The sequence below is a fragment of the Rhipicephalus microplus genome, chromosome 3 (assembly GCF_043290135.1).
Source record: "Rhipicephalus microplus isolate Deutch F79 chromosome 3, USDA_Rmic, whole genome shotgun sequence".
Classification (NCBI taxonomy): Eukaryota; Metazoa; Arthropoda; class Arachnida; order Ixodida; family Ixodidae; genus Rhipicephalus; species Rhipicephalus microplus.
Genome location: NC_134702.1, coordinates 253,953,241 through 253,979,657, shown reverse-complemented (window position 1 = coordinate 253,979,657; position 26,417 = coordinate 253,953,241). Strand labels below are relative to the sequence as shown.

Sequence of the window (26,417 nt, the reverse complement as noted above, 5' to 3'; positions counted from 1 at the left end):
TTTTTTTGGAGGTGCGCAGGCCCTTCGGGGTTCAAGATAGCTATTAACAAGGAAAACAACCAGGGAGACTGTTTTACAGGTGGTATAGCAAAAAACCAGAGGAAAGGTAAAAGGAAGGAAAAGGCGGGTGTTGCAATTAGTTACACTTTCATAAAAGGTGGCAGAAAAAAGGCTAAATGGTTAGAGATTGAGGAGCAGTTAAATTAAAAAAACACAGATAGGTGTTTATGCCATTACAGAAATGCACCTTAGGGACTTTAAAGAGCCACCACAGATCCCTAATCATACCTGAGAAGCATGCTACAGGATCACATCAAAAAGGAAAAGTGGGAGTGTTGGAATGCTAATCTATAGCAAAGACAAATGCTACAGAGTAAAGCAAACGCGTTCAGAGCCCCTCTAAATTTAGGGCACAATAGGAGAGAAAAACGAGGCTAGGTGTAGCTTACTTGTTGACGGGAGTGACTACAACGAAAAGAATTTGGAGATGGTGAATTGCATTGACACCAGTATTAATTATTTGGTCATGGGTCTGAAATAATTCTTCTAGGTGGCATAATAGCTCTCATACAGGGCATTGACGGATACTCAGACACCATTGGCAGGATACTGCTAGATATCTGTGCACAACATATTCTTGAGATAGTTAATGCAGTGCAATAATTGTGAGGGGCAGATCACGTGGGAAGTTGGGCATAGGCAATCGAACACGCATTATTGTCTTATGACAGACAGATTTTAGACAACCATAGAGAAACTAGAATATATTTAGACGGGGAAAGCGTTAGCATCTTGGGTAGTGATCATAAATGCGAAACATTAAAATAGGTCATACAACTAAAAATTAACACAGAATCAAAGTTTTGAGGCTCGTGTTTAAATGACACACAAGTAACAAATATAGCCGCAAAAGTCGAGGGCGAAGCAGGAAGACTACAAAGCAAACACTGGGAGTATACTGAGTTTTTACATGTGATGACGACAGAAATGAAAAAAAAACGGCTTGCTGAAAAGGAAAAGGAAATCCATAAAGGTGGTGGAACAGACGAATCCGGGAAACGATTGAAAAGTGACGTGAGGCTTGATGGGTGCAGAGAGAGGTATAAAGGGAGAAGCGGCCACACGGCGAAGTCCACCAAATAAGGGAACTATATTGCTGCAGAGTTGCGTCTAGCTGCGGCTATCTCTATGCGGGGTGGTGCGAAGAAGAGGATGATGACGTGTTTGGTGTTTGAGAGAAAGGAGAAAAAAGGAAGGCAGGGAGGTTAAATTTGTTGTTTGAAAAATACACAACGGCTGCCATCTTGACTGCTGGTTCATTTTTTAACACTAAAGTAGTAAATACATTCTCAACTTTTTGGTGAAGTAGCCGGGTACGACGCAAGACGGAACTTTGCAGCGGACGTGTTCTCGACCGCCCGACCATGTCAAGAGAAACCAATTCTGTCGCTCCTGTTTCAGCCGCGATACTGGCACAGCCTGTACAGCCGGTCGTATTGACGCAACCGCGCGAGTCTGGCAACTTCTGACTACTGGATTTCAAAGTTTGAGCGGTTTGCAGCGTTCTACTGGTCGGACCCTACGATGATGCTCGCCAACGTTGGCCTCTATCTCTGCGGAACAGCAGGCGCGTGGTTCGAGGCTCATGAAGGTGACATAACCAGCTGGGATGCCTCCAAACAGAAACTTTATGATCTATTTGGTAAAGCCGTTGGACTCCAGCGGGCTACTTCTTATGAACTTTCTGGTCGGGCAAAAGCTACCATTGAGTCCTATGTCACCTACATCCTTGACGTTCTCGCCCTTTGCCATCGTGTCGCCCCCAACATGACCGAGAAAGATAAAGTAGGCAATTTGCTCGAACGCATCGCGGATAATGCTTTCAACTTACTCGTGTCGAAGGATTGTTCGACCGTTGACGACATTATCAAAGAGTGTCACTGATTCGAAGAGTTGAAGAGTCGCCTAGTCACCAAGAATTTCTTGCGAATTCCGAACACGAGCGCTATTTTATCTTGCAAGGATCTTCAGCCGCCATGCAGTCGACCACCTACCAATGAGAGCGTAGTTCGCATTGTGCGTCGAGAAATTGAGGCAGCGTCTCCACCATCCTTTTTGACCCACCCATCTGACGATCAACCAACGATCTCGTTGATCCAGCAGGTTGTAAGGGAGGAGCTGGCAAGCGTCGGACGTCAGCCCATATGTTCGCTGACGGAACCTTGGGTCAATACCATAACACCTTCTAGTGCACCGGAAACATTCCACCGCTATCGTGATACTGATCAGTGGAGAACGCAGGACGACAGGCCGATCTGTTTTCGTTGCCATGGTGTAATACACATCTGCCGCTACTGTCGCCCTCGCACCTATCCACCTCTGTCGTTTTTTGGCTATCGACATGACGACAACCACCGGCCCTTGCAGTATTGCGCTCATGATGAAAGACCAAAGAATGCTGCTCGCGTGACACCAGTTCACTGTTCAAGCCGTTGTGTATTTTTCTAACACCAAACACGTCGTCGTCCTCGTCTTCGCACCACCCCGCATAGAGATAGCCAAAACTGGACACGACCCCGCAACATCGAAAAAAAAACAATACTTAGCGTTTCTGCGAGAACTATCGGCATTTAAACAAGGTCACTAAAAACTATGTCTACCCGCTTCCTCGTATTCATGATGCCCTCGATTGCCTTCAGGGTGGAACCTATTTTTCTTGATAGACTTATGATTTGGTAACTGGTGAATCGCCGTAGACGACCTCGACCAGGAGAAGACCGCCTTTGTAACACCAGGTGGTGTCTACCAATTCAACGTAATGCCGTTTGGCTTGTGAAATGCACCGGCCACATTCGCGCAGATGATAGACGCGCTTTTGCGCAGCTTTAAATGGTCTATCTTCCTATATTTTCGGTTTTAGCTGTAATAAGTGTTATTGTTCGTGCATGACAGCCAGTGGCTTCGACTAGAAAACAGATAATGCGTATCAAGTCCACATGGGGTATTCGTTGTCCATATTTGGCGTGTAGTGCTATGGGTAGCTCATATACGGGCATTAAGTTACGAGCGCCTCGGCGAGATGGCTGGTATAGTAGCAGATCTGAATTTGTGAGCGACAGTCACAGTACAGTGTTTTTTTAGGCTGGCGTCTGTGGTATCGAGAGCGGTTTGAAGGACCTGCTCTAACTTTCATTACTATCTCAAGAAGAAGTGGAGAAATGACTGCCTCTTGTGTTGTTTTGTTGGAACCTAATGTGTACGTGTCGAATGTAAGTTGCGACATTCAAAGCTGGGCCTTTCGGTCTTGCCGGAAAGAACACATGTACGCCTAAAATATTTTACCGAGACCGAGGCTGGAAATAGATTCTACTATTAAGCGGTGGGAGACGCTTTCGAATGCTTTAGTGAGGTTCTGGGTGAGGTTGCCATTGATATCTCTCGTTTTGAGTCAAAAATCTGTTTCTTTATTAATAGCATGACGTCTTGTGTTGATAAGTGTGAACGGAACCCGACCACATTGAATAGGAAGAGTTTGTGATTCTCAATATAACGCTATACACGATTTAGGACGGCATGTTCAGCTGCTTTTCCTATACATGAAGTTAGGAAGATAGGGCGTAGATTGTCGAAGTTTAGTGATTTACCTGGCTTACAGAGAACGATTACTTTAGCTGTGCGGCATTGTTCAGGTACCTGGCCAGTTTCCCACAAGTGGTCAATGTCTTTTGTGAAGCAGTGTGATGGCTTGGTCGCCTATGTTTCGCAACAGGCGCGGTGGACTATCTTGTCAGGACGGGGGGCCAATCGACTGCTGGAATTGCGTAATGCTTCCCGTATTTAAGGCTCCGTGAAGGGGTTGTCGTGTTCGGGTATTGTTTCGCATTCTATTTGTGTGTAGTCAGTGGGTTGTGCAGTTCTATTTGTGTGTAGTCAGTGGGTTGTGCAGTCTTAGAAGGAGGTGTCATTCGGCAATTTCTTCAAGAAAAGATGATTCCGTTCCTCCCGTCTTTTTGTGCGAGAGTAGGAGACGGTCGATGGCGTGCTTTGGTTGTCTTTTGTTCGGCGGTCGTCGAGCATGTATTTTAAAAAGTTATATTTAGCTCCAGTTCGCATGCAGCCGTCGACCGTCGAGCAGAGTTCATGCCATTTGAGTCGTGCGAGCTCCGTGCAATACTTGGCGATATCTTGGTTAAGTACTTATACGCGTTTTCGTGAGCGTCTGTTTAGTCGTTGTGTTTTCCAGCACGTAAGCAAAATGTGCGAAGTGTAGGTTCGTTCTCTGTACCTCTAGTTTTATTTGTGTGGTTTCGTTGTTTTGGCTATGTCTTCCTGAAGTGAGGTGAACAGTGAATGTGTTGTAGTCCTTTGTGTTGTTTTTGCGGAGGGTGCGGAAGGCGTCCCAGTCCGTTAACGTGAGTGTACAAGGTGGGGCTGATGCGTTGGGTAGTTCGGTACGTATGTTGAAGTGATCGCTGCTCACGATCTCTTGCATACTGGCCCAGGTGTGGCCTGTAACGTAACAAGTAAATAACAAGTCCGACGTACTGTCACGTCGTATCAATGTGCCAAGTCTCTTAGGGAATCGGTAGTCTGTTATGAGTGCGAGGAACAGGTTGTCTATTGCATGAATGAGGTTAGTGACTATTGCCGTTGCCTGGGGGTATCCCCTTGAGGGGTGGGGTACATTGAAGTCACCTGCTATAACAAGCGGAGAGTTTCACGCGAGGGTTGTGGCTTCTGCTACGAGCGCATGGAAAGACTGCCTGTAGTCTGACGGGGAGCTGTAAACCTGAAGGATAGAAACGCTTCGTTTTAAAGAACGGTTTGGTTCGAGCTTGATGAGTATCGCCTCTAGGCGGCTAACACTTCATAAGCTAGGTGAGCGATTTTTTTACTGATGAGTATGGATATACCTCTCTTGGTCTCCCTTCATTGTGAGATGGGGCGGTAACCCTATAGTGTGAGTGTCTTCCAGAGGGTCTCCTCTAGTCATATTACGTGAGGCTTCTTCGGCTGCACTTCAATGTGCTGCTGCAGTGGAGTTTTGCGGTTTTCAATGCGAGCGCGATTGCACCGCTAAATTTCTAACGTGTTTTTGGTTGTGGAAGCCGTCATGATTACGTTGAATTTGTTGGCCCAGGCAGCTGTGCCGTTGGACCCTTAGAAAGTACTTGTCTGGGTTCGGTTTTAGCTTTTATGGTGGCTTTTTGCTCTAGTGCTTCTACCCGGCGTGACAGAGCGTCGATATTATCGTGATTTTTCCGCGTGAGAATTAAGATTTTGTTTAGAGGGTCTGCTGGTGAGTCGCTCTCACCACTGTCCGTTTCGCAAAGTGGTGGGGCTCTGCGTGTAGGTTTGTTAACATCTACAGAAGGTGAAGGTGGAGCTGTAAGGGCTGTAAAAGTTTGAATTTGTTGTCTCACTTCATTTCGTGTCGTGGTGAGGTGTTGTATTGTTGCACGAAGTCCTGATAGTTGTTTTAGTGGTGTTTTGACTATCTCACTTTCCTCCTCTGGCATCGAGGCCCGTTTTACTTGTTTGGTTGGTGGCGTGCTCCGTTTCGGTTGTTGCTTCCCTTGGACTCAATCCGCCCATGTCAGCTCAGCCTGGGGAGATGGGGAGTTTCTACTGGAGTGAGAGTGGCTAAGTTGGGTGCTGCGACGCCTCGCTGCTGGTGTGAGAGAGTGGCTTCGCGCGGATGTCATGGAGGTGCTCGAGGTGGCGCTGGAGTCACAGGACCTGGTTCCACTCGGTCATCGGGAGCGGCTACGACCGCGTTGACGGTGTCGGCGTCGTCGTTGGTGTATGATGTACAGAACTTTAAATTTACGTTTTCAGCCCTTATCGGCGGTCGGGTGCGCTCCACCGCAGAGGGTGCAGTGGGGCGTACATCGGTGGTTCTCGGGTGAGGTTTTGAGTCCACACTTCCGGCACCACATTGTCTTAGGATTAGGGCAAACGTCTGGGTGGTGGCCGAGGCTGCCGCAGTTGTAACAAACTTCCATGTGTCTGCGTAAAAGCGTGCACCAAACTATGCTCGCACCACAGTATACATAATTGTGAACTTGCATTTCTTGGAACAGGGTGGTCACAGCTGTGGTGCGTTTGATGCGTTTAACCTTCAGGGCACTGTGGTTGCGCTTTGTGATGATCAGTCCTCGGAGTTGGGTATTGCTGAGGTTGAGCTTGATGCCTCGGATGGCGGCTTTGCAGGTGTCATTGGTTGGAGCCGGATATACAGCAACTCGGTACAGGGTGTCTCGCAGACGAAGTTGCTGTACCAGGGTCTAGGCTCTTGCGTTTTGTGGGCTAGGGGTATACACGACGAAAATGTTGTGCGTTACATTTGGGGATATGAACTCTGCCATAAGGTCTTAAAGAGCCAGAGTGGCTGCCATTGCCAGGGCCTGCTCAAGCTGCACCGGTGTAATTTTAGCCACGTTGAGGCCATCTCGAGGCCTTACGATTATGTGATATGTGTCCCTCAACAGTTGAGGGAGCCTCGAGGTAGCGATGAGACGTTGATACGCACTTCTTTGTACGGTGGCGTGGCAGCCGTCCCTACGTCTCCCACGCATACTTGGTAAAGGTTAGCTTTGCTCTCGCTTGGTTTACGGATGTACGCCGTAATCTATCCTGGGTCATTCGGTTCTTCAGTCAATATTGCTTCGCCTTTCACGACTTCCATGCTGAACGGGGCAATCTTGTGGGTTAGGGCAGGCCTAACCACCTTGGCTCACGAGAGCAAGGTTTAGCCCGTTAGGGGTAGTGAGGCTGCGGTGGTCTAGGCACTTCAAAAGGCAAAGTGTAGAGATAGGAACCACTCACCAAAATAAATACAGTTTCCAGAAAATTCTAGTAACTCGGTGCGTTCATTGGTGTGAAATTGACGGTGGTTGGAAGCAAAAAACCACGCACAATCATTGACTATAGCGGAAACCAATGTTCTCACGCTCACACTTGTGGGCTTCTTCTTCCTTCCTTAGATTTATTTTCGTTTTCATTGGGAACCTGGTGGCACAAATATCACCACCCCGTTATAAATAGGACACTCATAACATCTATCTATCAACCCTAACGCGGTGAGCGTTCCCAGCTCTAGTAGCTAGTGTTCACGGCTAAAATAAGTGCGCGCGCCCGCAGCTGTTGCTGACAGCTGACGACGCCGAACCGTGACGTGGCGGGGGTCCCAGTTCCTGTTCCGGTCCATAGCAAATATCTCTACAGGCTGGCGTTTCACAGGTAGGACTTTCACTTCGGGTTCGATTTTGCGAGAGGCAACTGCACTTCTCGGCTGCGAGTTTGCGGCTGGACTTCATACCGTAACATGGTTCCCGGCCCACAAAGAGCCAATGTAAACGCAGATGTCCCCAACATATATATACTGATGGCTCCATAAACCACCAGTGTTCATCAGGTGCAGTAGTTGTCCAAGCAAGAGGTGTTACCCTCAGCTTTGGGACTGACCACTCCACAACATGTACAGCAGCGGAACTAGCTGTTTGCGCGCTGCACGTTGTATGGTCAATGGGGAACCACCGCCGCAATGGTCAATTTTCAGCGACTCAAGGGCTGCCCTTCCATCTGTTCTCTTGCTCTCGGCGATGCGTCGTGGGCCGTACGAACAGCTTCTTTTCTAAATTCTATGCCTTCTGCACACTTCACACAAGAAAGAGCATAATGTGACGTTGCAGTGGCTGCCAAGTCACTGCGGCGTCATAGGGAACGAACACGCCGATACTGCCGCGCGGGCAGCTCCTGAAGGAACACGAGAAGAAGCCATACCACTTTCGCGGACCGATGCAGGAAGTAATCTTCGACGACTTGCGCGTGAAATCACGTTTTCACTATGGTGCCTACCAAGCAACGAGACAAATTGTCCACAGCACTTGTCCTCTTTGATGGCTCTCCCCGCATGCCCACTGGGCTCGACCGAAGAGAAGCCACCCTTCTTTATCGCTTATGGCCTGGAGTGACATTTACAAAATCTTATTCGTTTGTCATAGAAATGGCCGACAACGCTCTCTGCGAAGCCTGTCGTTGCAAAGAGACGCTACACCACATGCGTACCATGTACAGTTTCTTTGTACATGGAAACCAAGCAATGTGGGCATACTCCAACAGTGGTCTAATAAGCATCTTGTATGCTAGCAGCTTTGTATCTGAGGACGCGAGATGAAGGCGTCTTCTCAAAAAGAAAAGGCGCTTTATGGCACTTGAAGTTATATTGTTGATACGTGTTTCTCAACGACGATCGTGTGTTAAAGTGGTGCCTACCTGCTTAAGCTCGAATACACGAGTGAGAGTCATGTTATTGGTAATGTAAATGAAATGAGATATTTCTTTCTTTCTAGAGACAGTAAGCGTTACAGATTTTTGGCATTTAAAGTCATCTGCCGTTTCTCACACCACGAAAAAACAGATTCCGGTGCATTATTTAGTACACGGTGATCATCAACGGAATTCATTTCTCAGTACAATAAAAAAACATCTGCGCCTTGCCGGATGTTAACATTTGAACTAGAAGGTAAATTATTTATGTTCGTAAAGAACAAAACAGGACCAGTGCACTGCCCTGAGGCACTTCCTATGTAACAGATGCTAAAGAGGAATTTTCGTTTTTGATCTGCACTAATTGCAAGCGGTTACTCAGGTAGTTCTGTATCTACTCTACGATAGAGCCTTCACTTATCGTACATTCAAGCTTTCGGATAAGTTTCTTCTGTGGCATACACTCAAACACCTTGTAGTCCAATAAAATTAGGCCTGTTTGTTTGCTAACGTATGTACTTTGTGATAAGTTGTGTGTCAGTTCCAGTAGTCGTGTGGCTGTTCAAAGACCACGCCGGAAGTCATGTTGATAGGGTGGCAGAATGAATTCCTGCTCGAGATATATGTTTGTGTTTCAGGACTGCGTGCACAAGAAGTTTACTTATTCTAGAGGTTAAAGAAATGGGCCTGAAATTAGATAGCTGTAATTTGTAACCGGATATATGCAAGGGGATAATACTTGCAATTTTCCACTCGGCAGGAAGAGAGCAAGCTAATAATGATTTAATAAAGACATGGCACAATTATTTAGCATTCAACTTTCCATATCTCGTAAGAAGCACATTCGGTATGTTATCCGGTCCAGTTGCTTTCTTTGTGTAAATATTTAACAATAGGCGTAACAGGCCCGGTTCAGTGAACTTGAGCTCGATAACGTGTCGGTCATATGACACATTACTCGGTTTTTTTCCGTTATCGATGTTAAATACAAACTGAAAATGACTTTTCAAGAATCCGCAGAGTTTCTATTATCATCACTGTTTGTGGCGTGGATGTAATGGTCTTTGTGGTTCAGGTAATTCTAAAACGTCTGTGGTGCGCTTATTGAAGAAGTTAGGAAGATTCATAGAGCAATAGTTGTTCTTAGCTACCTTAATTTTTATTTCATATCTACTGCAGATACATTATGTGCGTGTCAGTTACACGCGTTGGCTTTACCCTAAGTGCTTTACTTAGCGTTTTTACTTTTCGTTTAGCATGAATTATTTCGCACGATATCTATGAATTCGGTTTCCTTGCTCTTGTGAATATAAGTGGCACATAACTTTGAAGACTAAAACCACAATATCTGTGCACTTTTTCCACAAAGCGTATCTATCTATGCAAGCGTACATGAACAAATTTTTAAATTCGGGGATTTCAAAACAGAGCGTACTGATAATACCGACGTCATCAGCATGTGAAAAATCGCAAAATGTGCGGCATTTCTAAACAATAGGGACGGGCGCTTGTGAACGAATGCTGCAGTATGTTCTTTTGTGATCTGATATACATTGCAAAATCTGCATATTTATACTGTCAAGTGGAAAGTGATGACTGCGAAAGGTCACATCAAGAATATTTGGTGTAGTTCCCTTAACACGCGTGGGCAACTTGATTGAGCTTGAAATGTGACATTATATCAATGCATATTTCCGAAGATGCCAATAAATGCACGGCTTTCCTATCATTATCCGGTAGGTCGAAATCACCCACCAAGGTTAGCCGGCCTCATGACACATGACGTTGTAGATATTTATATAGTGAACGTGTGACGCTACAATCAGACGTCGGACAGTGGTAAACGCACCCCACGGTGACAGTATGTTGGGCCAATATTTGTTTCGAAAATCAGCTTTAACGATATCTACATCAGTAAGTCCGGAAAAAGAAGTAGCTTTTCTTATAAATCTTGCGACACCCCCCCCCCCCACCTGTGTGTTTTTCTTTTCGCGTTATTGAATAATTTGGTGGGGTCAATTTAACATTCATGATGTCCTGTTTCAGTCATGTCTCTGTCACAGCACGAACATCAGGCTCAAGACCAATCAATATCAATTGTAAGGAATCTTCTTATTAACAGTGCTGCGTGCATTTATATTTATGAAACTAATTTCACATTTCGTCGGGGGCACGGTGCCTTCGATTCAATTCACAGCCTTCAAGCCAATTTTTTTTAAGCTACAGATGCCCGACAGCCTCTTACAGGTACCACACTATTTTGGGCCTGATCCCAGTATTACAGCTGTCAGCTTACTTTCAGTTAGTCTTAATTTGAAGAAATACTTTCTCCAGACTCCCTTCTTGCCTGGCCGTAGCTGCAAAGTTTCCTTCTTATGTCTCGAATATGGACTGAAAAACCTTCACTTATGGAATAATTGGTTACTTTTAACATGCGGCAGTTTTTCAAAACCCTAGTTTTATCTCGAAAGTCGGCGAGTTTCGCGATTATCGGTCGTGTTCTTTTGGTTGCTCGTTTCCCAAGTTTGAATTTTTTCGCAGGCAACAGATCCCATTTTCAGAATGTTTGATCATTGTTTCATTTACAAGTTCTTCAAGAGAGTCGTCACTTTCTTTTTGTATCTCAGCTACGCCATGAATGTTGAGGTTCAGCCTTCTGGAATGATTCTCCCGATTTTCTGACTTCAGTTTGAGGGTACCTATAGTTTTCTGTAAACTAGCCAGGTCACTAATACAAGCCGCTATTTCGCCACCTATTACCGTAAGCAGTTCCAACTTCGATTCGATTCCGGGTAATCGTTGTTGCTTCATTTCCTTCAGGCCATCAGAAATCAGTTGGAGTTGCCTCGAGACAGTATTGTATTGGAACCGGGGTTAGGTTCAATGTCATAACATATTAATAATATCGTTTGGGTAAATGCGCCTTCAACACATTCACACAACAGCTGGGGCCGAGAGCAACGCCCCGTTTTTCGACCTGTAGTGACGTCATCGAACTCCACAGATCCTAGGTCACTTTGACGAAGATGCCGACACTAAAATTCACATGGTTGCAAGCAATGTTGTCCTCGGCGCCGTCCTTCTGCAGTGGCAAGAAGGCATCGAATGAATGATCACCTACGTGAGTCGTACCCTGTCATCGGTTGAATCGAACTACTCCACAAGAAATAATGTGAAGCTGTCATGTGGGTTATAACCACTTGTACTATAACTACTTGTACAAACGAATTTCCAAAGTAGTCACCGACCATCACTAATTAGAGACAGGCAACACTCGTGACTATTTATAATTACTTTTTGTTTTTAATTGAAACACCCTGGATATTATAAACAACAATCATATACCAGAATGTTACCACTAAGCGTGCGGGTATTCGTGCGATAATGAAGAAGAGTAAACCCCTATTTCATGGTCCATTCGTAAAAAAAGATTTCTTTTCATGCAATGCAGCGTGGCGTGAAAAAGCTACCACATCCATACGACACCAAGTGCACCAACTACAGTCAGTTCGAGATGCTCGACATATATCCAGTGAAAATGACCCGTGAGGTAAGAATACCGCTCTTGAAAAATTCTTCACGACATTATAATATGGAGGCCTTTTTTGCTGTAAGTAATCGGGCTACGAAGCTTGTCGTCACACAATTCTAATGTGGACATTTTAAAATTTTTATAAGCGTAAATTTTGAATAGTACATTAGGAGTTCGCCTTTCAAGGCGGTCCATACAGTTGTTTTAGAATCTGAACATGGCTACCTTCAACACCAGAACGCTATCTCTTTAGTCTAGTCTTGCTGTGCTATTTGAGGAATTAAAGGGTGGTAAATTAGATGTATTAGGGCTTAGCAAAGGTAGGAGGACACGTGAGGGTTATACAGTGCTGAAGAATGGACGCGCCCTATGCTGCCGTGGATTAGTGGACAGAAAAGAACTAGGAGTGGGGTTTCTCATACACAAGAATATCGCTGGCAACTTAGAATAATACTATAGCATCAGTGAGAGGGTGGCAGGTAACATATTTATGTTTAACAAAAGATACAATATGAAGGTGGTACATGCCTACGTGCCTCCAACGAGCCACGATGATTGTTTGGTTGAACGCTTTTATGAAGACGTAGAGTCTGCTATAATAGTGTAAAGACACAGTATACTATTTTTATGGGTGAGTTTAATGCCAAAGTAGGCAAGAAACAGACTGGAGACCTTGCAGCGGGGGAATATGGCATCTGCTCTGGAAAAGCCAGAAGGGAGTTATTAGTATAGTTCGGAGAACACATTGATTAACGAATTATGAATACTTTCTTCAGAAAACAGGCTAATTGTAAGTCGACACGGCGAAGTCCTAATGGCGAAACAAATATTGCAATTGACTTCAATCTGTGTGCACACTCTGACATTGTACAAGATGTAGAAGTAGTTGGCAAGATTAGATACAGTGACCATAGAGTGATGAGAGGTCGTATTCACCTCTTTTAAATATTGAAAGGAGACCTGATACGCAAAAAGCCAAATATTGAACTGGCGGTGAGAGGAAAAATACAGAAAATCAGAGTTTTCCTGATTCGACGCACTAAACGAGACAACCGACGTTAGCGTTGACACAATGAACGATTATTTTACCAGTACGATCAAAGAGTGTGCAAGTGAAGTTGGTGGTTCAGTAACTAGACGAGAAACTGGCAAACTATCTAAGAAGGCGGAAAACTTAATTAAGATGCGGCAAACAATAAAAGCCTCAAATGCAACCAACAAAATAGAGCTAGTGGAGCTTTCAAAGTAAATCAACACGCCTAAAGTAGCAAACATTAGAAGGTATATCGTGGAAAGAATTAAGCAGGCTGTAAAAAACTGCAGAAGCCTAAAAGCTGTGAAGGCAGACTTGTGCGTAGGCAAAAATTCGATGTATGCATTGTGAAACAAGCAAGGCAATGTCATAATCAATATGGATAGGATAGTCGAGATCGCAGAGGAGTTCTACAGAGATCTGTAAAGAAGTCAAAAGAACCAGAATGGTATTGTGAGAAATTACAACAGTCCTAGAGAATTCGACATCCTAGCAGCAACGAGAGGGAAGTAAGGAAAGCCCTGAAAGGAAGGCAAAGAGGCGAAGCCGCTGGTGAGGATAAAGTAAAAATGAGCCTCCTGAAAGATGGCGGAGAAATTGTGTTAAAAATTCAGCCACCTTATATACAAAGTGTCTCTCGACGAGAAAGGTACCAGAATCTTGAAGAACGCCAAAATCATCTCAATACACAAGAAAGGAGACGTCAAGGATTTGAAAAATTACAGGTCTATCAGCTTATTCTCCGTTCTCTACAAACTATACAAAAATATTAGCTAATGAAATTAAGACAATACTAGAGTTCTATCAGCCAAAAAACCAAGCAGGATTTTGTACCGGCTGCTCCGCAATAAACGATAAGCACACTATTGATCAGGTAATTGAGAAGTGCGCTGAATACAACCAACCTCTATACATAGCTTTTATAGATTACGAGAAGGTGTTTGACTCAGTCGAGACATCAGGAGTAATGCAGGCACTACGGGACCAGGGCATCGAAGAACCCTACATAAACATTCTGGAAGAAATCTACAAAGAATCCACAGAAACCTTAGTTCTCAATAAAGAAAGTGAAAAAAATCAATAAAGAATGTAAGGCAGGGAGACACGATCTCTTCATTGCTATTCACCACGTGTTTACAGGAGGTATTCAGGACACTAGACTGGGAAGAGTTAGAGATAAGAGTTATGGAGTGTACCTTAGTAACTTGCGATTCACTGATGACATTACCTTGATGAGTAACTCAGGGGGCGAAATACAGTTCTTATTTACTGAACTGAACACGGAAAGCAGAAAATTAGGTCAAAAAATTATTATGCACAAAAGTAAAGAACTGTGAAAGGATTTCAGCAGAAAAGAGCATTTTGTGATACGTGGAGAGGCGCTGCAAGTGTAAAGGAATATGCTTACTTTTGACAAGTAATAACCGCACAGCCGAACCATGAGATTGATGTACCTAGAAGAATAGGAATAAGGTGAAGCAGATTTGGCAAGCACTCTCAAATCATGACTGGTAGATAGCCACTATCCGTCAAGACGAAGGTATATAGCAGCTGCATCTTTCCCGCACTTCACTTCGAAGCAGAAGCCTGGAGGCTTACAAAGAGGGTTCAGCTTAAATTGTGGATGACACAGAGAACGATCGAAAGGAAATTATAGGTGTAACCTTTAGAAACAAAAAGAGAGTAGAGGGGGTCAGGAAACAAACCGGGGTTAAGGAAATCATTGTTGAAATCAAGAAAAAGAAATGTACAAGGGCCGGGCACGTAGCACGTAGGCAGGATAAACGGTGGTCATTAAGGGAAACTGATTGGATTCTCGGAGGAGACAAAGGCGCGAAGGGGAAACAGAAAGTTAGGTGGGCCGATGAGATTAAGAAATTTGCGGGTATACCGTGGCTACAGAAAGCACAAGACCGGGTTGATTGGCGGATCATGGGAGAGGCCTTAGCCCTGCAGTGGACGTAGACAGGCTGATGATGATGATGACAATGATGTTAATGATGATGATGATAATACAGTTTTTTTTTGCGGTCAGAAAAATGCCACCAATCAGTGGTCGAGGCTTCTGCGAATACGTGAGAGGAGATATAAAGCGTAGCACACAGTGAGAAATTTAAGCTATAGTTGTCAAATGGAAATTTTTTGCTTTTATCTCGAACGCTCATGTCGTAAACCCAATGGACTATGTCATAAAACATAAAGTCTAAGTCCATTGGCTCGTTGGAGCATTGTTAATTGCATAGCCACCAGGGCCGGAGCAGAGTGCCGACAATTTCCTGCACGTGATCACAGTGACAGTAAGGCGACCGTTTGAAAAAACAAACAGACAAGTTCATGGCACGTGCTGACAAAGACACGCATGTTCACCCCTTATCATTCCCCCTCCATACATTTCAAGGCGCTCGCAGGTACAGAATGAGAGAGAAAGCGCTTAAAACTCGTACTTGGCTGAATAAAAAAATGTGCTTCAGTCAATTCTAGACGCAATAAACTTTCTTAGTGCACCGATTTTACTAGTATGTATAAAAGTGTTGAGTGACACCTTAACAGTAATAAGTGACATATTACGAGAACAAGGTGGAGCTAATGATTGGTCCAAGAAATAGAATTTAAAATATTACTCTGTCACGACCTACTGCTCCGTTGTACTCTACTGATCAATAGGGGGCCTTCCAGGACCTATCCACTGTTCGAGTAGTCTGGATATTGTCGTAGTACAACTGTGTGGTTGCACAAAACAATTTGCAGATTGCTTGGCGGATGTCTACATGCCTATTTCATGCGTTACAGCGTGAGAAGAATCGGCAATTGGCCGGATACGTTGCTTTGAGAGCATGTGTGTATCACAGCTGGAGTTTGATGGAAATATTTTTGACTGTAGCATGCGCACGCCAAATCAGAAATCACCACCGTTATAGAGTGTGCACACTGCCTTAAATTTTGCTCACTTGTGTACCAGTGTGCCACTGTTGCCATCCTTGAGCTCGATTTCTCTGTGACGCTTAGCACTGTGAAATTTTCTGTTGTTTTAATAGTGTCATTTGCAGTGTCATTTTTGACTAATTTGAAAAAGTGCTGGGGGGCATAGAGCGATTCGGAAAAGAAGATATGCCGGAGGCAAACAGCGTTTTTTGGCCTCAGGTGTATCGTCTTTTCCTAATCAATCTATGCGCTCTTGACTTTTTTTAAAATGAATCCCCACCAACTTGCACACGCGTCAGTCCTTTGGTTTTTAAACTGTAGATCTGCCTGGAAGAGTGTCAAATGAATATCACATGGAAGATGTGCCACTGCGTGGACCAAGGCTACGCTTTCCGAAACAGGATGAACAAGTCTGGCTGCACGGCTAGAGAAATGGGTGAGATTTCGCTCAATATTTCCTCGTGAGAGGACTAAAATGGCACAATTTTACTATCGTTGGTAATTCTTTCTGGCAGTGTTGAATCAAATCCTAGCTGTAGTGACCGATAGCTCCCCACTGCAGTCATTACGATTGAAAATTGTTTGTTACATAAAGACGACTTAGAACAAATACTATAAATATAGCTAACAAACTCTGCCGAACATCTCATGATTGGGAGCGAACATTGACAAAATGCAAGGCACAATTCAGACAAGAAAAAGAAAGCTTGCTGATCTTCTCACAGAAATAAGACAAATAATCTGATTATATTTGGCTTTACAGTGAATGAGTGAAAGACGACTGAGTCACTCACATAGAAAAGTGTTGGAGAATACGTTCAACGAAACATCATATGTACAAGTTTCTTAAGGTGAACGACTGAACAGAATGGGGAATAAACAGAAATAAACAACACCCAATAACCTTGAGGTTTTTTATCACCATAATAGGACAAACGCACCGTAAATTTCAAGCGTGTCATGACGAATTTTTTACTCCCCTAAGGCGTATTACAGAGTAATTATTGCGAAATGGTGCAGTACAAAGAGCATCTAGAAGCAAATTGCTGCTTCTTTTTGACAAAATCAACATCACCGGCAATAGGTACACTTGGGGCAATACTGATAAGAGAAGGTATCTGGTTCCTAAATATATGCTAATGTCTAAATGACCATGGGGACAGCTTAAAGCGTTTAGAGCTTCACTGTTCATGCAAGTTGCGTACTGAATAAGGTCAATGACAAGGAAGGCATAATTATAGCGCTTAAACCTCACGTAACATCCATAACTGAAACTTGGTAGCGCAATGCATCGCAATCACAAGTTGTTTCGTTTTGTCATCAAATCACTTACTTAAAGGGGCCCTACAACACTTTTTGAGGATGGTCAGAAAACGCTGCCGATTGGTAGTAGAGGCTCCAGATAACACGCGAGCCAAATAATATGGCGCAGCAGGCGGCCTGAAATTCACAATACATTATCAAAGTCCATTAAAATTGCTTTCTCTGGGCGCCTCATTTCAGCAGTAAATAATGACATTGCAATGCCTTCTCAGCGTTACGTTGTGAGCAGGTAAAAGCGGGGACGGGAGTATTAGAGGTGACCTACACTATAAAATTGTTGATTGATTGATTTATGGGGTTTAACGTCCTAAAACCACCATTTGATGATGAGAGACGCCGTAGTGGAGGGCTCCGGAAATTTTGACCACCTGGGGTTCTTTAACGTGCACCCAAATCTGATTACACGGGCCTACAACATTTCCGCCTCCATCGGAAATGCTATAAAATTGTGGATAATGATATCACTGACGCTGAAACTGTGGCTCCTCACCACAAGATCTATAGATACGATACAGTATACAATCGAGGTGGAGTAGCAATATTCATTTTCGAAATCATTCTATAGGAAAGTCTTGATATTGTGTGCGTGATTTGAAAAAAATATTATCTTAGATGAAGTTTATTTACTTATGGGAGGAGCATGCCTCTCCTCCCAGCACACTGTTTATAGTTAAGAGTGCTGCCCTTTTGGCGAGTTGAAAACGCCTCACCGAGATAGTCTAGTGGCTAAGGTACTCGGCTACTGACCTGCAGGTCGCGGAATCGAATCCCGGCTGCGACAACTACATTTCCGATGGAGATGAAAATTTCGTAGGCCCGTGTGCTTACATTTGGGTGCACGTTGAAGAACCACAGGGGGTCGAAATTTCGGTGCCCTCCACTACCCTGTCTCGCATGTTTCGGTTGTTTTGGGATGTTAAACCCCACATATCAATAATTTGGCTAGTTGGAAATTCATATTATCAAGGGGTCGTGACGTAGATAAAAGGAGCAGACTAGATGCTAACATGAAACCGTTTATTCGGCCGAACTCATTGTTAAAAAATGGAAGGTCAGATAAGCAATATACGAGAACTGATAGCGGTGAACAGACCGTCGGCCATCGATCAGCTGACAAGCGGTGAAGGGCGGTGGTATTTAAACACGTGTTGCCGAATATTCCAGCGTTATCACTAGTGACCATCTAGTTTTCAGAATAACCTGTAAAGTTCATGAAGTGGGCGTGATCTTAAAGAAATGATCTAATATAGGCTCAGAGCTTCTCAAACACAGCTGGCACAGTTTACGCTGAGACCCGTGTACAGTGCAATGGGGCGATACCAAATCTTGACGGTCGAAATTTACGGCGCCCTCCACTACGGTGTCTCTCATATTTGAATTGAGGTTTCGAGACGTTGAAGCCCACATATAAATCAATAACAAAACTTGAGGAAGGAACGTGGCGCTGCGGCCCTCTTAAAAAGGCGTCGTCCAGATATTTTTACAGAAAATAAAAGTGCAATAGAAGTGCGACGGGTTGGTGTCTTCGTGTGGGTTTGGAGGTGGGGAGTGACAGCATGCTGCAGCAGCATAGTTCACGACTTGCAACACTGCGGCTAGAGAATCTTAAGAACGCCCAGCGATTGCTGAATCTCCTGGCGTATGACGTCCGCCGTAGAGTCCATGTGAGGCTGCGCTGAAGGAGGCAATTTTCGCACCTCTTCTTGCGCGATCACTCGGAAATTCTTACGCAGGCCGGCGGTTCCTGTAGCTTGGGAGTCGGTATTGCTTGTGGACGAGAAGCTACGATTGTATTGCCGACTCCGCATCTCAAGCGTCTTCTCAAACATATTAAAGAGTTTTAGTACTGCGTACGCTGCGTACGTGGCGGCGTTGCGTACGTAAGGACACCACGTTCTGCGTAGTGCACATGCTCAGACCGCAACGCGCACGTATCGCATTACGTACGCAGCCGCTACGTACGCACGCATGAGATGCGTGCGTGCGTACGTATGAGGTGATCGCGCCGCTCTCGAACAAGTTCGCGACAGTGCGATACTTCGTTTTGCAAAATAGCGGCATCGAAGGCAAGCACCGACCAGCTCTGTGGCTTAAAATTTGGCCATAATCTGGCTATAACACTTGGATTGACTCACATTGGCTGTCAACAACACGTGATTCTATTTTGATATACCAGATGGCACAACACGCTTCACGCTCGTTACGTACGCGGGTACTACGGAGCACCTAAAGCCGATTAGTGGCAAACGACGCCACGTAACGCAAGGCGCTTGCGTGATGCGTACGTAGCACCATTCCGCAGTACTAAAACTCTCTATTGCCACAGAGACTGCTCCTACTAATCACTTTACGAACAGGACCAACGGGACGCTATGTGGGCGTCTACTGTGCCTCGCGCATGCTCACGCATCTTGAGCAGAGCAGCGGATGCTCGAGCGGATCGCAATGACCAATGCCTGGAATGAGAAGTGTGGCAGCTTGGGCTAGTTGGTATGGCATGACGATAGTTATAGCGCGAGAACAAAACGACGACACAGAGACAAGATGGACACGAAAGACACGAGCGCTAACTTCCAACTGAGTTTATTGCGCAGAGCACGAAAATATATAGAGGAGACAGTGACCATGTGATAAAAACCATATGGCACGAAGAGCAGAACATGAGTAAGAAAAACAAAAACAAACAACACAAAAACAAAGGCACTGAAAAACAGCAAAGAAAAAGCTAGAAGAAAATGAAACAGAAAGGTAAAGATAAAATAACATAACTACCTGCCCGCACCGAAACCTTCGAGGAACCTGCGTTCCTTCTCGGACAAAGCCACGGAGGGCTTGCTAATACAAGGCACCTGTTCGTGTGCCATCTGCGCGGCCTCGACAATGACCCGAGTGCTTTCATCTCTGTGTTTGTACAGCGTCGCTGTGTCCTTGAAGAGGGGAACACAATTGCACTCAGTGCAGTGCCGGGCAAGAAAACCATGTTTCCTGTTTCTAACATTGTTCGCGCGCTCTCTCAGCCGATCGTTCAGACACCTTCCGGTCGTTCCCACATAACAAGCACCATATGAAAGGGGGGTCTTATAGACGACTTCCCGGGAGCAGGCCGCATACCTGTTTCGATGTTGAACTCTGCATTTTGTTGATGATTGCGTTTTCAGGGGGTTGGTAGATTTGGTGAGGCTGATTAATTTGAACACTGCCGAGAACAATACTCCAACTCCAACACGTTTTCCGATTTTTTGAGCCTGTGTGACATCTGGTGTATGTATGAAATCACGGCTATCCTTTCACGTTCTGTATCCGTCTTGCTCAGATTCTGTCGCTTCTTCTGCTCTGCCTTATTAGTCCGCAGGATCGTCTCAGCAACAGACGCGATAAAGGCCTCGGGGAAACCTGAAGCCTTAAGGCGGGAAACCTGAGCTTTGAAGCTCGCAGAGATATTGTGGACGCACGACCTATTTAAAGCATTCTCAAGGCAGGTTCGTGCTATGCCTCGCTTAACTATCTTACTGTGAGCAGAAGAGAAGGAATGTAGAGGTTTCTGTGCACGTGGTTCATAACACCAACAGATGTGCTGTGAGCTGAAAACCAGATTCAAATCCAAAAAGCGTAATTTGTCATTATCGGGCATTTCATGCGTCAACACAAGAGGCTTCAAACAATTTGCGAACACACCTATAGTTTGAGTGGCAAACGAGTGAAACATAGAAGAATTACAATTTAGAACCAAGAAATCATCCACGTATCTGAATATTTAGACGACATGTGAGCCTTCTAACTTTTCCTGCAGTTTTTTGCCAATTTTTGCCAATAGAAGATCACTGAGTAGAGGTGCTATGCATGAACCAATTGAAACACTCTTTTTCTGCAGATAAATGCAATCATTCCATTGAACGAAAGTAGACGTAAGATACAGCAAAACCAGGTCAAGAAAATCTCGCGAACTAATGCTAGTTTTTAGTTGGAAGTTCAATTCCTCAAAAATTTCTATGTTCTCCCTTATACATTCTAGTACCTCATCGTGAGGCAGAGAGTAGTATTGGTCTTTTATGTCAATTGAAAAACCGAAAAGATTAGATTGATTTGACTGTTTGAAAAATTCGATCAGAGCCTGTGAGTTTTTGATCACAAATGGGTCGTCAATCTTTAGACACTTTAGATGGGTCTGAATAAACAAGCCGAGTTGCTTTTGCCACGTACCACTTTCTGTCACAATGACACGAAAGGGCATGTTAATCTTATGTGTTTTGGCAGAAAAAACATGCTGAGCCCATTTTTGTCACTTTTGCTAATGTGCTGCGCTAACTGTTTTAACTCTAGTTTACGACACATTTCCCTGGCCTGTGTTTTTGCGCTATCTAGACGAATGTCGGTACAACATTTGAAAACAGATTCGATAGCTGTGACCGCCTTTTCCAGGTACAAGCAATTAGGAAGAACGGCGAAACCACCCTTCTTATCTGACGGCACGACACAAAGTTCATTGTCTCTAAGAAGCTTGGTCGTCTTCCGCACCGGAAGGCTGTTGCTGGCAGGCTTACCCCGTAGGAGCACGTCGATGCCTTCTGAGATGCACCTGTCTGAATCCTCAGGTGAAGCGCGGCCAGCCACAGAGCGCACCATTGAAAGAAGCTCGGGTGCGGACCTCCCTCAGTCAACGGCGAACTTCGGACCTAGAGCGAGGGTGTTGTGGACGTAGTCTGGGAGGACGACGTCACTGCATGAGTGGACTACACCTGATTGCCGAGGCTTGGTTGGGCGCTGCGCACGAAGGCTGGTGAGCTCACGTGACCACAGGCGGTTCGCAGTGTACTCGATTCGGTCGCAGTACTCTCGCATCTTCTTTTCTTCACTCCCGGTGTTAGATCTGTCTGTTGAAGCTGGACATGCAGGGCGTCCCGGTACGTGCGCTCTTGTCGGTGCCATTCAGACCGAAGATTTTCGCACACCCGTATGCCATGGCCGATAGAGGGGTGGTAACCTCCAAACAAGGCTTTAACGTCCAAAGGAAGTTGCTTGGTTCGAATGCAAAAGGAAAGGTGCGCGCACGGCAAATGGAGACTGCGATGAGGGTTACGAGGACTGAATGATGAAGAGAAACACCCGAAAAAGAGCCCGAAGAACTAGAAATGTAACTTAGAAGTGTGGCAGCTTGGGCTAGTTGGTATGGCATGACGATAATTATAGCGCGAGAACAAAAGGACGACACAGAGACAAGAAAGGACACGAAAGACTCGAGCGCTAACTTCCAACCGAGTTTATTGCGCAGAGCACGAAAATATATAGAGGAGACAGTGACCATGTTATAAAAACCATATGGCACAAAGAGCAGAACTTGAGTAAAAAAAAACAAAAACAAACAACACAAAAACAAAGGCACTGAAAAACAGCAAATAAAACAGAAAGGTAAAGATAGAATAACTTAACTACCTGCCCGCACCGAAACCTTCGAGGAACCTGCGTTCCTTCTCGGACAAAGCCACGGAGGGCTCGCTAATACAAGGCACCTGTTCGCGTGCCATCTGCGCGGCCTCGACAATGACCCGAGTGCTTTCATCTCTGTGTTTGTACAGCGTCGCTTCAACAGACAGATCTAACACCGGGAGTGAAGAAAAGAAGATGGCGAGAGTACTGCGACCGAATCGAGTACACTGCGAACCACCTGTGGTCACGTGAGCTCGCCAGCTTTCGTGCGCAGCGCCCAACCAAGCCTCGGCAATCAGGTGTCGTCCACTCATGCAGTGACGTCGTCCTCCCAGACTACGTCCACAAGACCCTCGCTCTAGGTCCGAAGTTCGCCGTTGACCGAGGGAGGTCCGCTTCCGAGCTTCTTTCAATGGTGCGCTTTGTGGCTGGCCGTGCTTCACCTGAGGATTCAGACAGGTGCATCTCAGAAGGCGTCGACGTGCTCCTACAAGGTAAGCCTGCCAGCAACAGCCTTCCGGTGCGGAAGACGACCAAGTTTCTTAGAGACAATGAACTTTGTGTCGTGCCGTCAGATAAGGAGGGTGGTTTCGCCGTTCTTCCTAATTGCTTGTACCTGGAAAAGGCGGTCACAGCTATCGAATCTGTTTTTAAATGTTGTACCGACATTCGTCTAGATAGAGTAAAAACACAGGCCAGGGAAATGTGTCGTAAACTAGAGTTAAAACAGTTAGCGCAGCACAATAGCAAAAGTGACAAAAATGGGCTCAGCATGTTTTTTTTTCTGCCAAAACACATAAGATTGACATGCCCTTCCGTGTCATTGTGACAGAAGTGGTACGTGGCAAAAGCAACTCGGCTTGTTTATTCAGACCCATCTAAAGTGTCTAGAGATTGACGACCCATTTGTGATCAAAAACTCGCAGGCTCTGATAGAATTTTTCAAACAGTCAAAACAATCTAATCTTTTCGGTTTTTCAATTGACATAAAGTACCTATACTACTCTCTGCCTCACGATGAGTGAGGCAGAGAGTATGGACCGACACTGTCCATACCGACACTTCGGTATGGACCGACACTGTCTATACCGAAGGGTAGGTCTGCGTGGGTTTTCTGTGTATGCTCGATGCCCGCGTAATGGTGAAAGGCCTATAGAAATAGAGGAGTACCTTTCAAGGCACGGATCTTCAGCCGCTAGCTTCTAGCACCAGCTAATGTCACCAGCACCAAATCTTTATCGATCGCCAAGTCCGCGACGTTCAAGTTCACCACCAAATTCATTAAACCATCGGTCAACGAGCCCGCGTCAGGAAAACGAAAGTCAGCGACTTGAGGAGGCAAGGCCGCTGATGTCTGACAGAGGAAAGATCCTCCGTCAAAGCCCCAGCGAAGCAGCGACGACCCGAAAATATCGAAGAATATAAGTAAAGAAAAAATTTCTTCAGACTTGCGTGTTACAATGGACGGGCGGGAATTTAAAGTATTGGTTGATACGGGTGCCGATCATTCAGTCGTAAGCTATGCAGTTGCAAAAGATTTGAACAAAGTTTTGATGCATTGGAGTGGACCGCAAATACGCACGGCTGGGGGCCATCTGATAACACCTCTGGGAAGATGCACAGCCAGGATTCGGATTCGGGGTGCCCCTTATGTCGCTGATTTCCTAGTTCTGCCAGAATGCCACGAGAGACGTAATAATCGGGATGGATTTCCTGCTAGCTAACGACGCCATAATAAACCTGCAGAATTTTAGTAATTCTTTTTTGACAAAGCTGGCCATAGACGAGGAGACGGGAAGTTCTGCGTTGCGTGTTATCGACGGCGATGTAACCGTGCTACCGCGATGCAGTATCCTGGTTCGCGTAAGGAATGACGCATTCGTCGACTCTGAAGGAATAGCGTATGCCAATGTCGAGCTGCTGCTAAAGAAAGGCATTTGCATAGCTCGAGGCATTATTCGCTTACGTGGTGGGCTTGCCAACGTACTGCTCACCAATTTCGGAAATGAAATTCAGCATGCCTGAAAAGACACTGCCATCCCTTTTCTGCGCAGCTTTGCTAAAGTTACCGACTTATGTGCCGTTGCGTCAGAGCTGCCTACTTCGGAAACTACGTATGACCTTGGAACGTCAGTTTCAATCAGCCAAAGTCTACCACTAGCCGAGAGGAAAATCCTAGAAGACCTGATAGATGAATTCGCAGAAGGTTTTCCCACCTCATCAAAAGTACGCCGCACGCAGATCGTGAAGCACTGGATTATAACTGAGGAAACAACCAGGCCAGTGTATCAACAACCTTGCAGAGTTTCGCCGAAAGAAAGAGAGGTTATAAAAAGTCAAGTGCAGGAGATGTTGCTGTACGATGTCATTCAGCCATCTAGCAGCCCGTGGGCATCGCCGGTAGTTCTCGTGAGAACAAAAGACAACACGTTGATATTTTGTGTAGACTACCGGAAACTAAACAGCGTAACCAAGCGAGATGTATACCCCTTACCGCGTATTGATGACACATTGGATCGGGTACGGCACACCAGATATTTCTCTTCGCTCGACTTAAAAAGCAGATATTGGCAAATCAAAGTGTATGAAAGAGACCAGGCAAAGACCGCTTTCGTAACCCCGGTTGGCTTGTACGAGTTCAAAGCATTACCTTTCGGCCTCTGTTGTGCGCCAGCGACATTCCAGCGCATGATGGACAGTGTCCTCACGGGGCGGAAGTGGCAGTCTTGCCTTGTCTACTTGGACGATGTTGTGGTATTTTCAGCGACGTTTGACCAACACGTAAAGAGACTGCGGTCAGTGCTTCAGGCTATCCAGTCGGCCGGCTTGACAATCAAACCAGAAAAGTACCAGTTCGACTCCGACAAGCTTCATTTTCTGGGACACGTAATCAGCGCGGAAGGTGTTGGCCCTGATCCTGACAAGACTGCAGCGGTCGCAGAATTCCGAAAGCCCAGTGACAAGAAAAAGTGCGTTGATTTTTGGGCTTATGCGCTTACTACAGACAATTTGTAGAAAATTCGTCGAAAATCGAACCTTTAAACAAACTCACAAAAGACGAAGAATCATTTGCTTGGGGTGCAGAACAAGAAACAGCTTTCAACGAATTAAAGCAACGTTTGCAAAGCCCGCCGATCCTTGCCCACTTCGACGTGACCGCTGACACAAAACTCCGTACTGACGCAAGCAATATTGGTCTCGGTGCAGTACTCGTACAATGGCAAAATGCAGAAGAAAAAGTGATAGCTTACGCCAGCTGCACCCTCTCAAAAGCCGAAAAAAATTATTCCGCGACCGGAAAAGAGTGTTTGGCAGGGCTATGGGCTATCAGCAAGTTCAGACCATACCTCTACGGAAGGCCATTCCGTGCCGTCAGCGACCACCACTCACTTTACTTGCTTGCGAACTTAAAAGACCCGTCGGGACGTCTTGCTAGATGGAGCCTCCGATTGCAAGAATACGACATTACTGTTGTATACCGGTATGGACGAAAACACAATAATGCCGATTCCTTATCACGCTTGCCACTTGACTCTACTCATTCAGAAGAACGCGACTCGACAGTTCTCTGTGTGATGGAAGCCTCAGATATCGCGGCGCATCACCGAGCTGACGCAGAACTGCTCCCATTGATCGAAAACCTTGAAGGGCGTGGCGGCCAGGTCCCACGTGTATTTAGGAGAACATTATCTTCATTCTGTTTTCGTGAAAATGTGCTATACAAAAGAAACTTCGGGCATAACAAAGAGAAGTTCTTACTCGTCGTTCCGTTAGCAATGAGGCCCGAAATCCTAGAAGCTTGTCATGATCAACCATCGTCTGGTCACTTTGCGTCAGCCGGACATTTGCCACATTTCATCAGAAGTATTACTGGCCCAAGCTGCTGGTGTCCGTGCAGCAGTATGTGAAGAC

General features: G+C 45.3%; 1 protein-coding gene across 4 annotated transcripts in view; it reads left to right on the top strand.

Annotated features, from left to right (window-relative positions):
• Positions 1-26,417, top strand: part of LOC119159444 (uncharacterized) — a 633,480-nt gene that overhangs the window by 131,287 nt on the left and 475,776 nt on the right. For all 4 annotated transcript variants that reach the window (XR_012894521.1, XM_075890909.1, XM_075890908.1 and 1 more), the window contains 2 exons: positions 11,723-11,821; positions 16,080-16,194. Coding sequence is in view for 3 of the 4 variants with exons in the window: in XM_075890909.1 (XP_075747024.1) it covers positions 11,723-11,821; positions 16,080-16,194 (214 nt within the window). In the remaining variant the exon portion in view is untranslated. The remainder of the gene's footprint in view (positions 1-11,722; positions 11,822-16,079; positions 16,195-26,417) is intronic.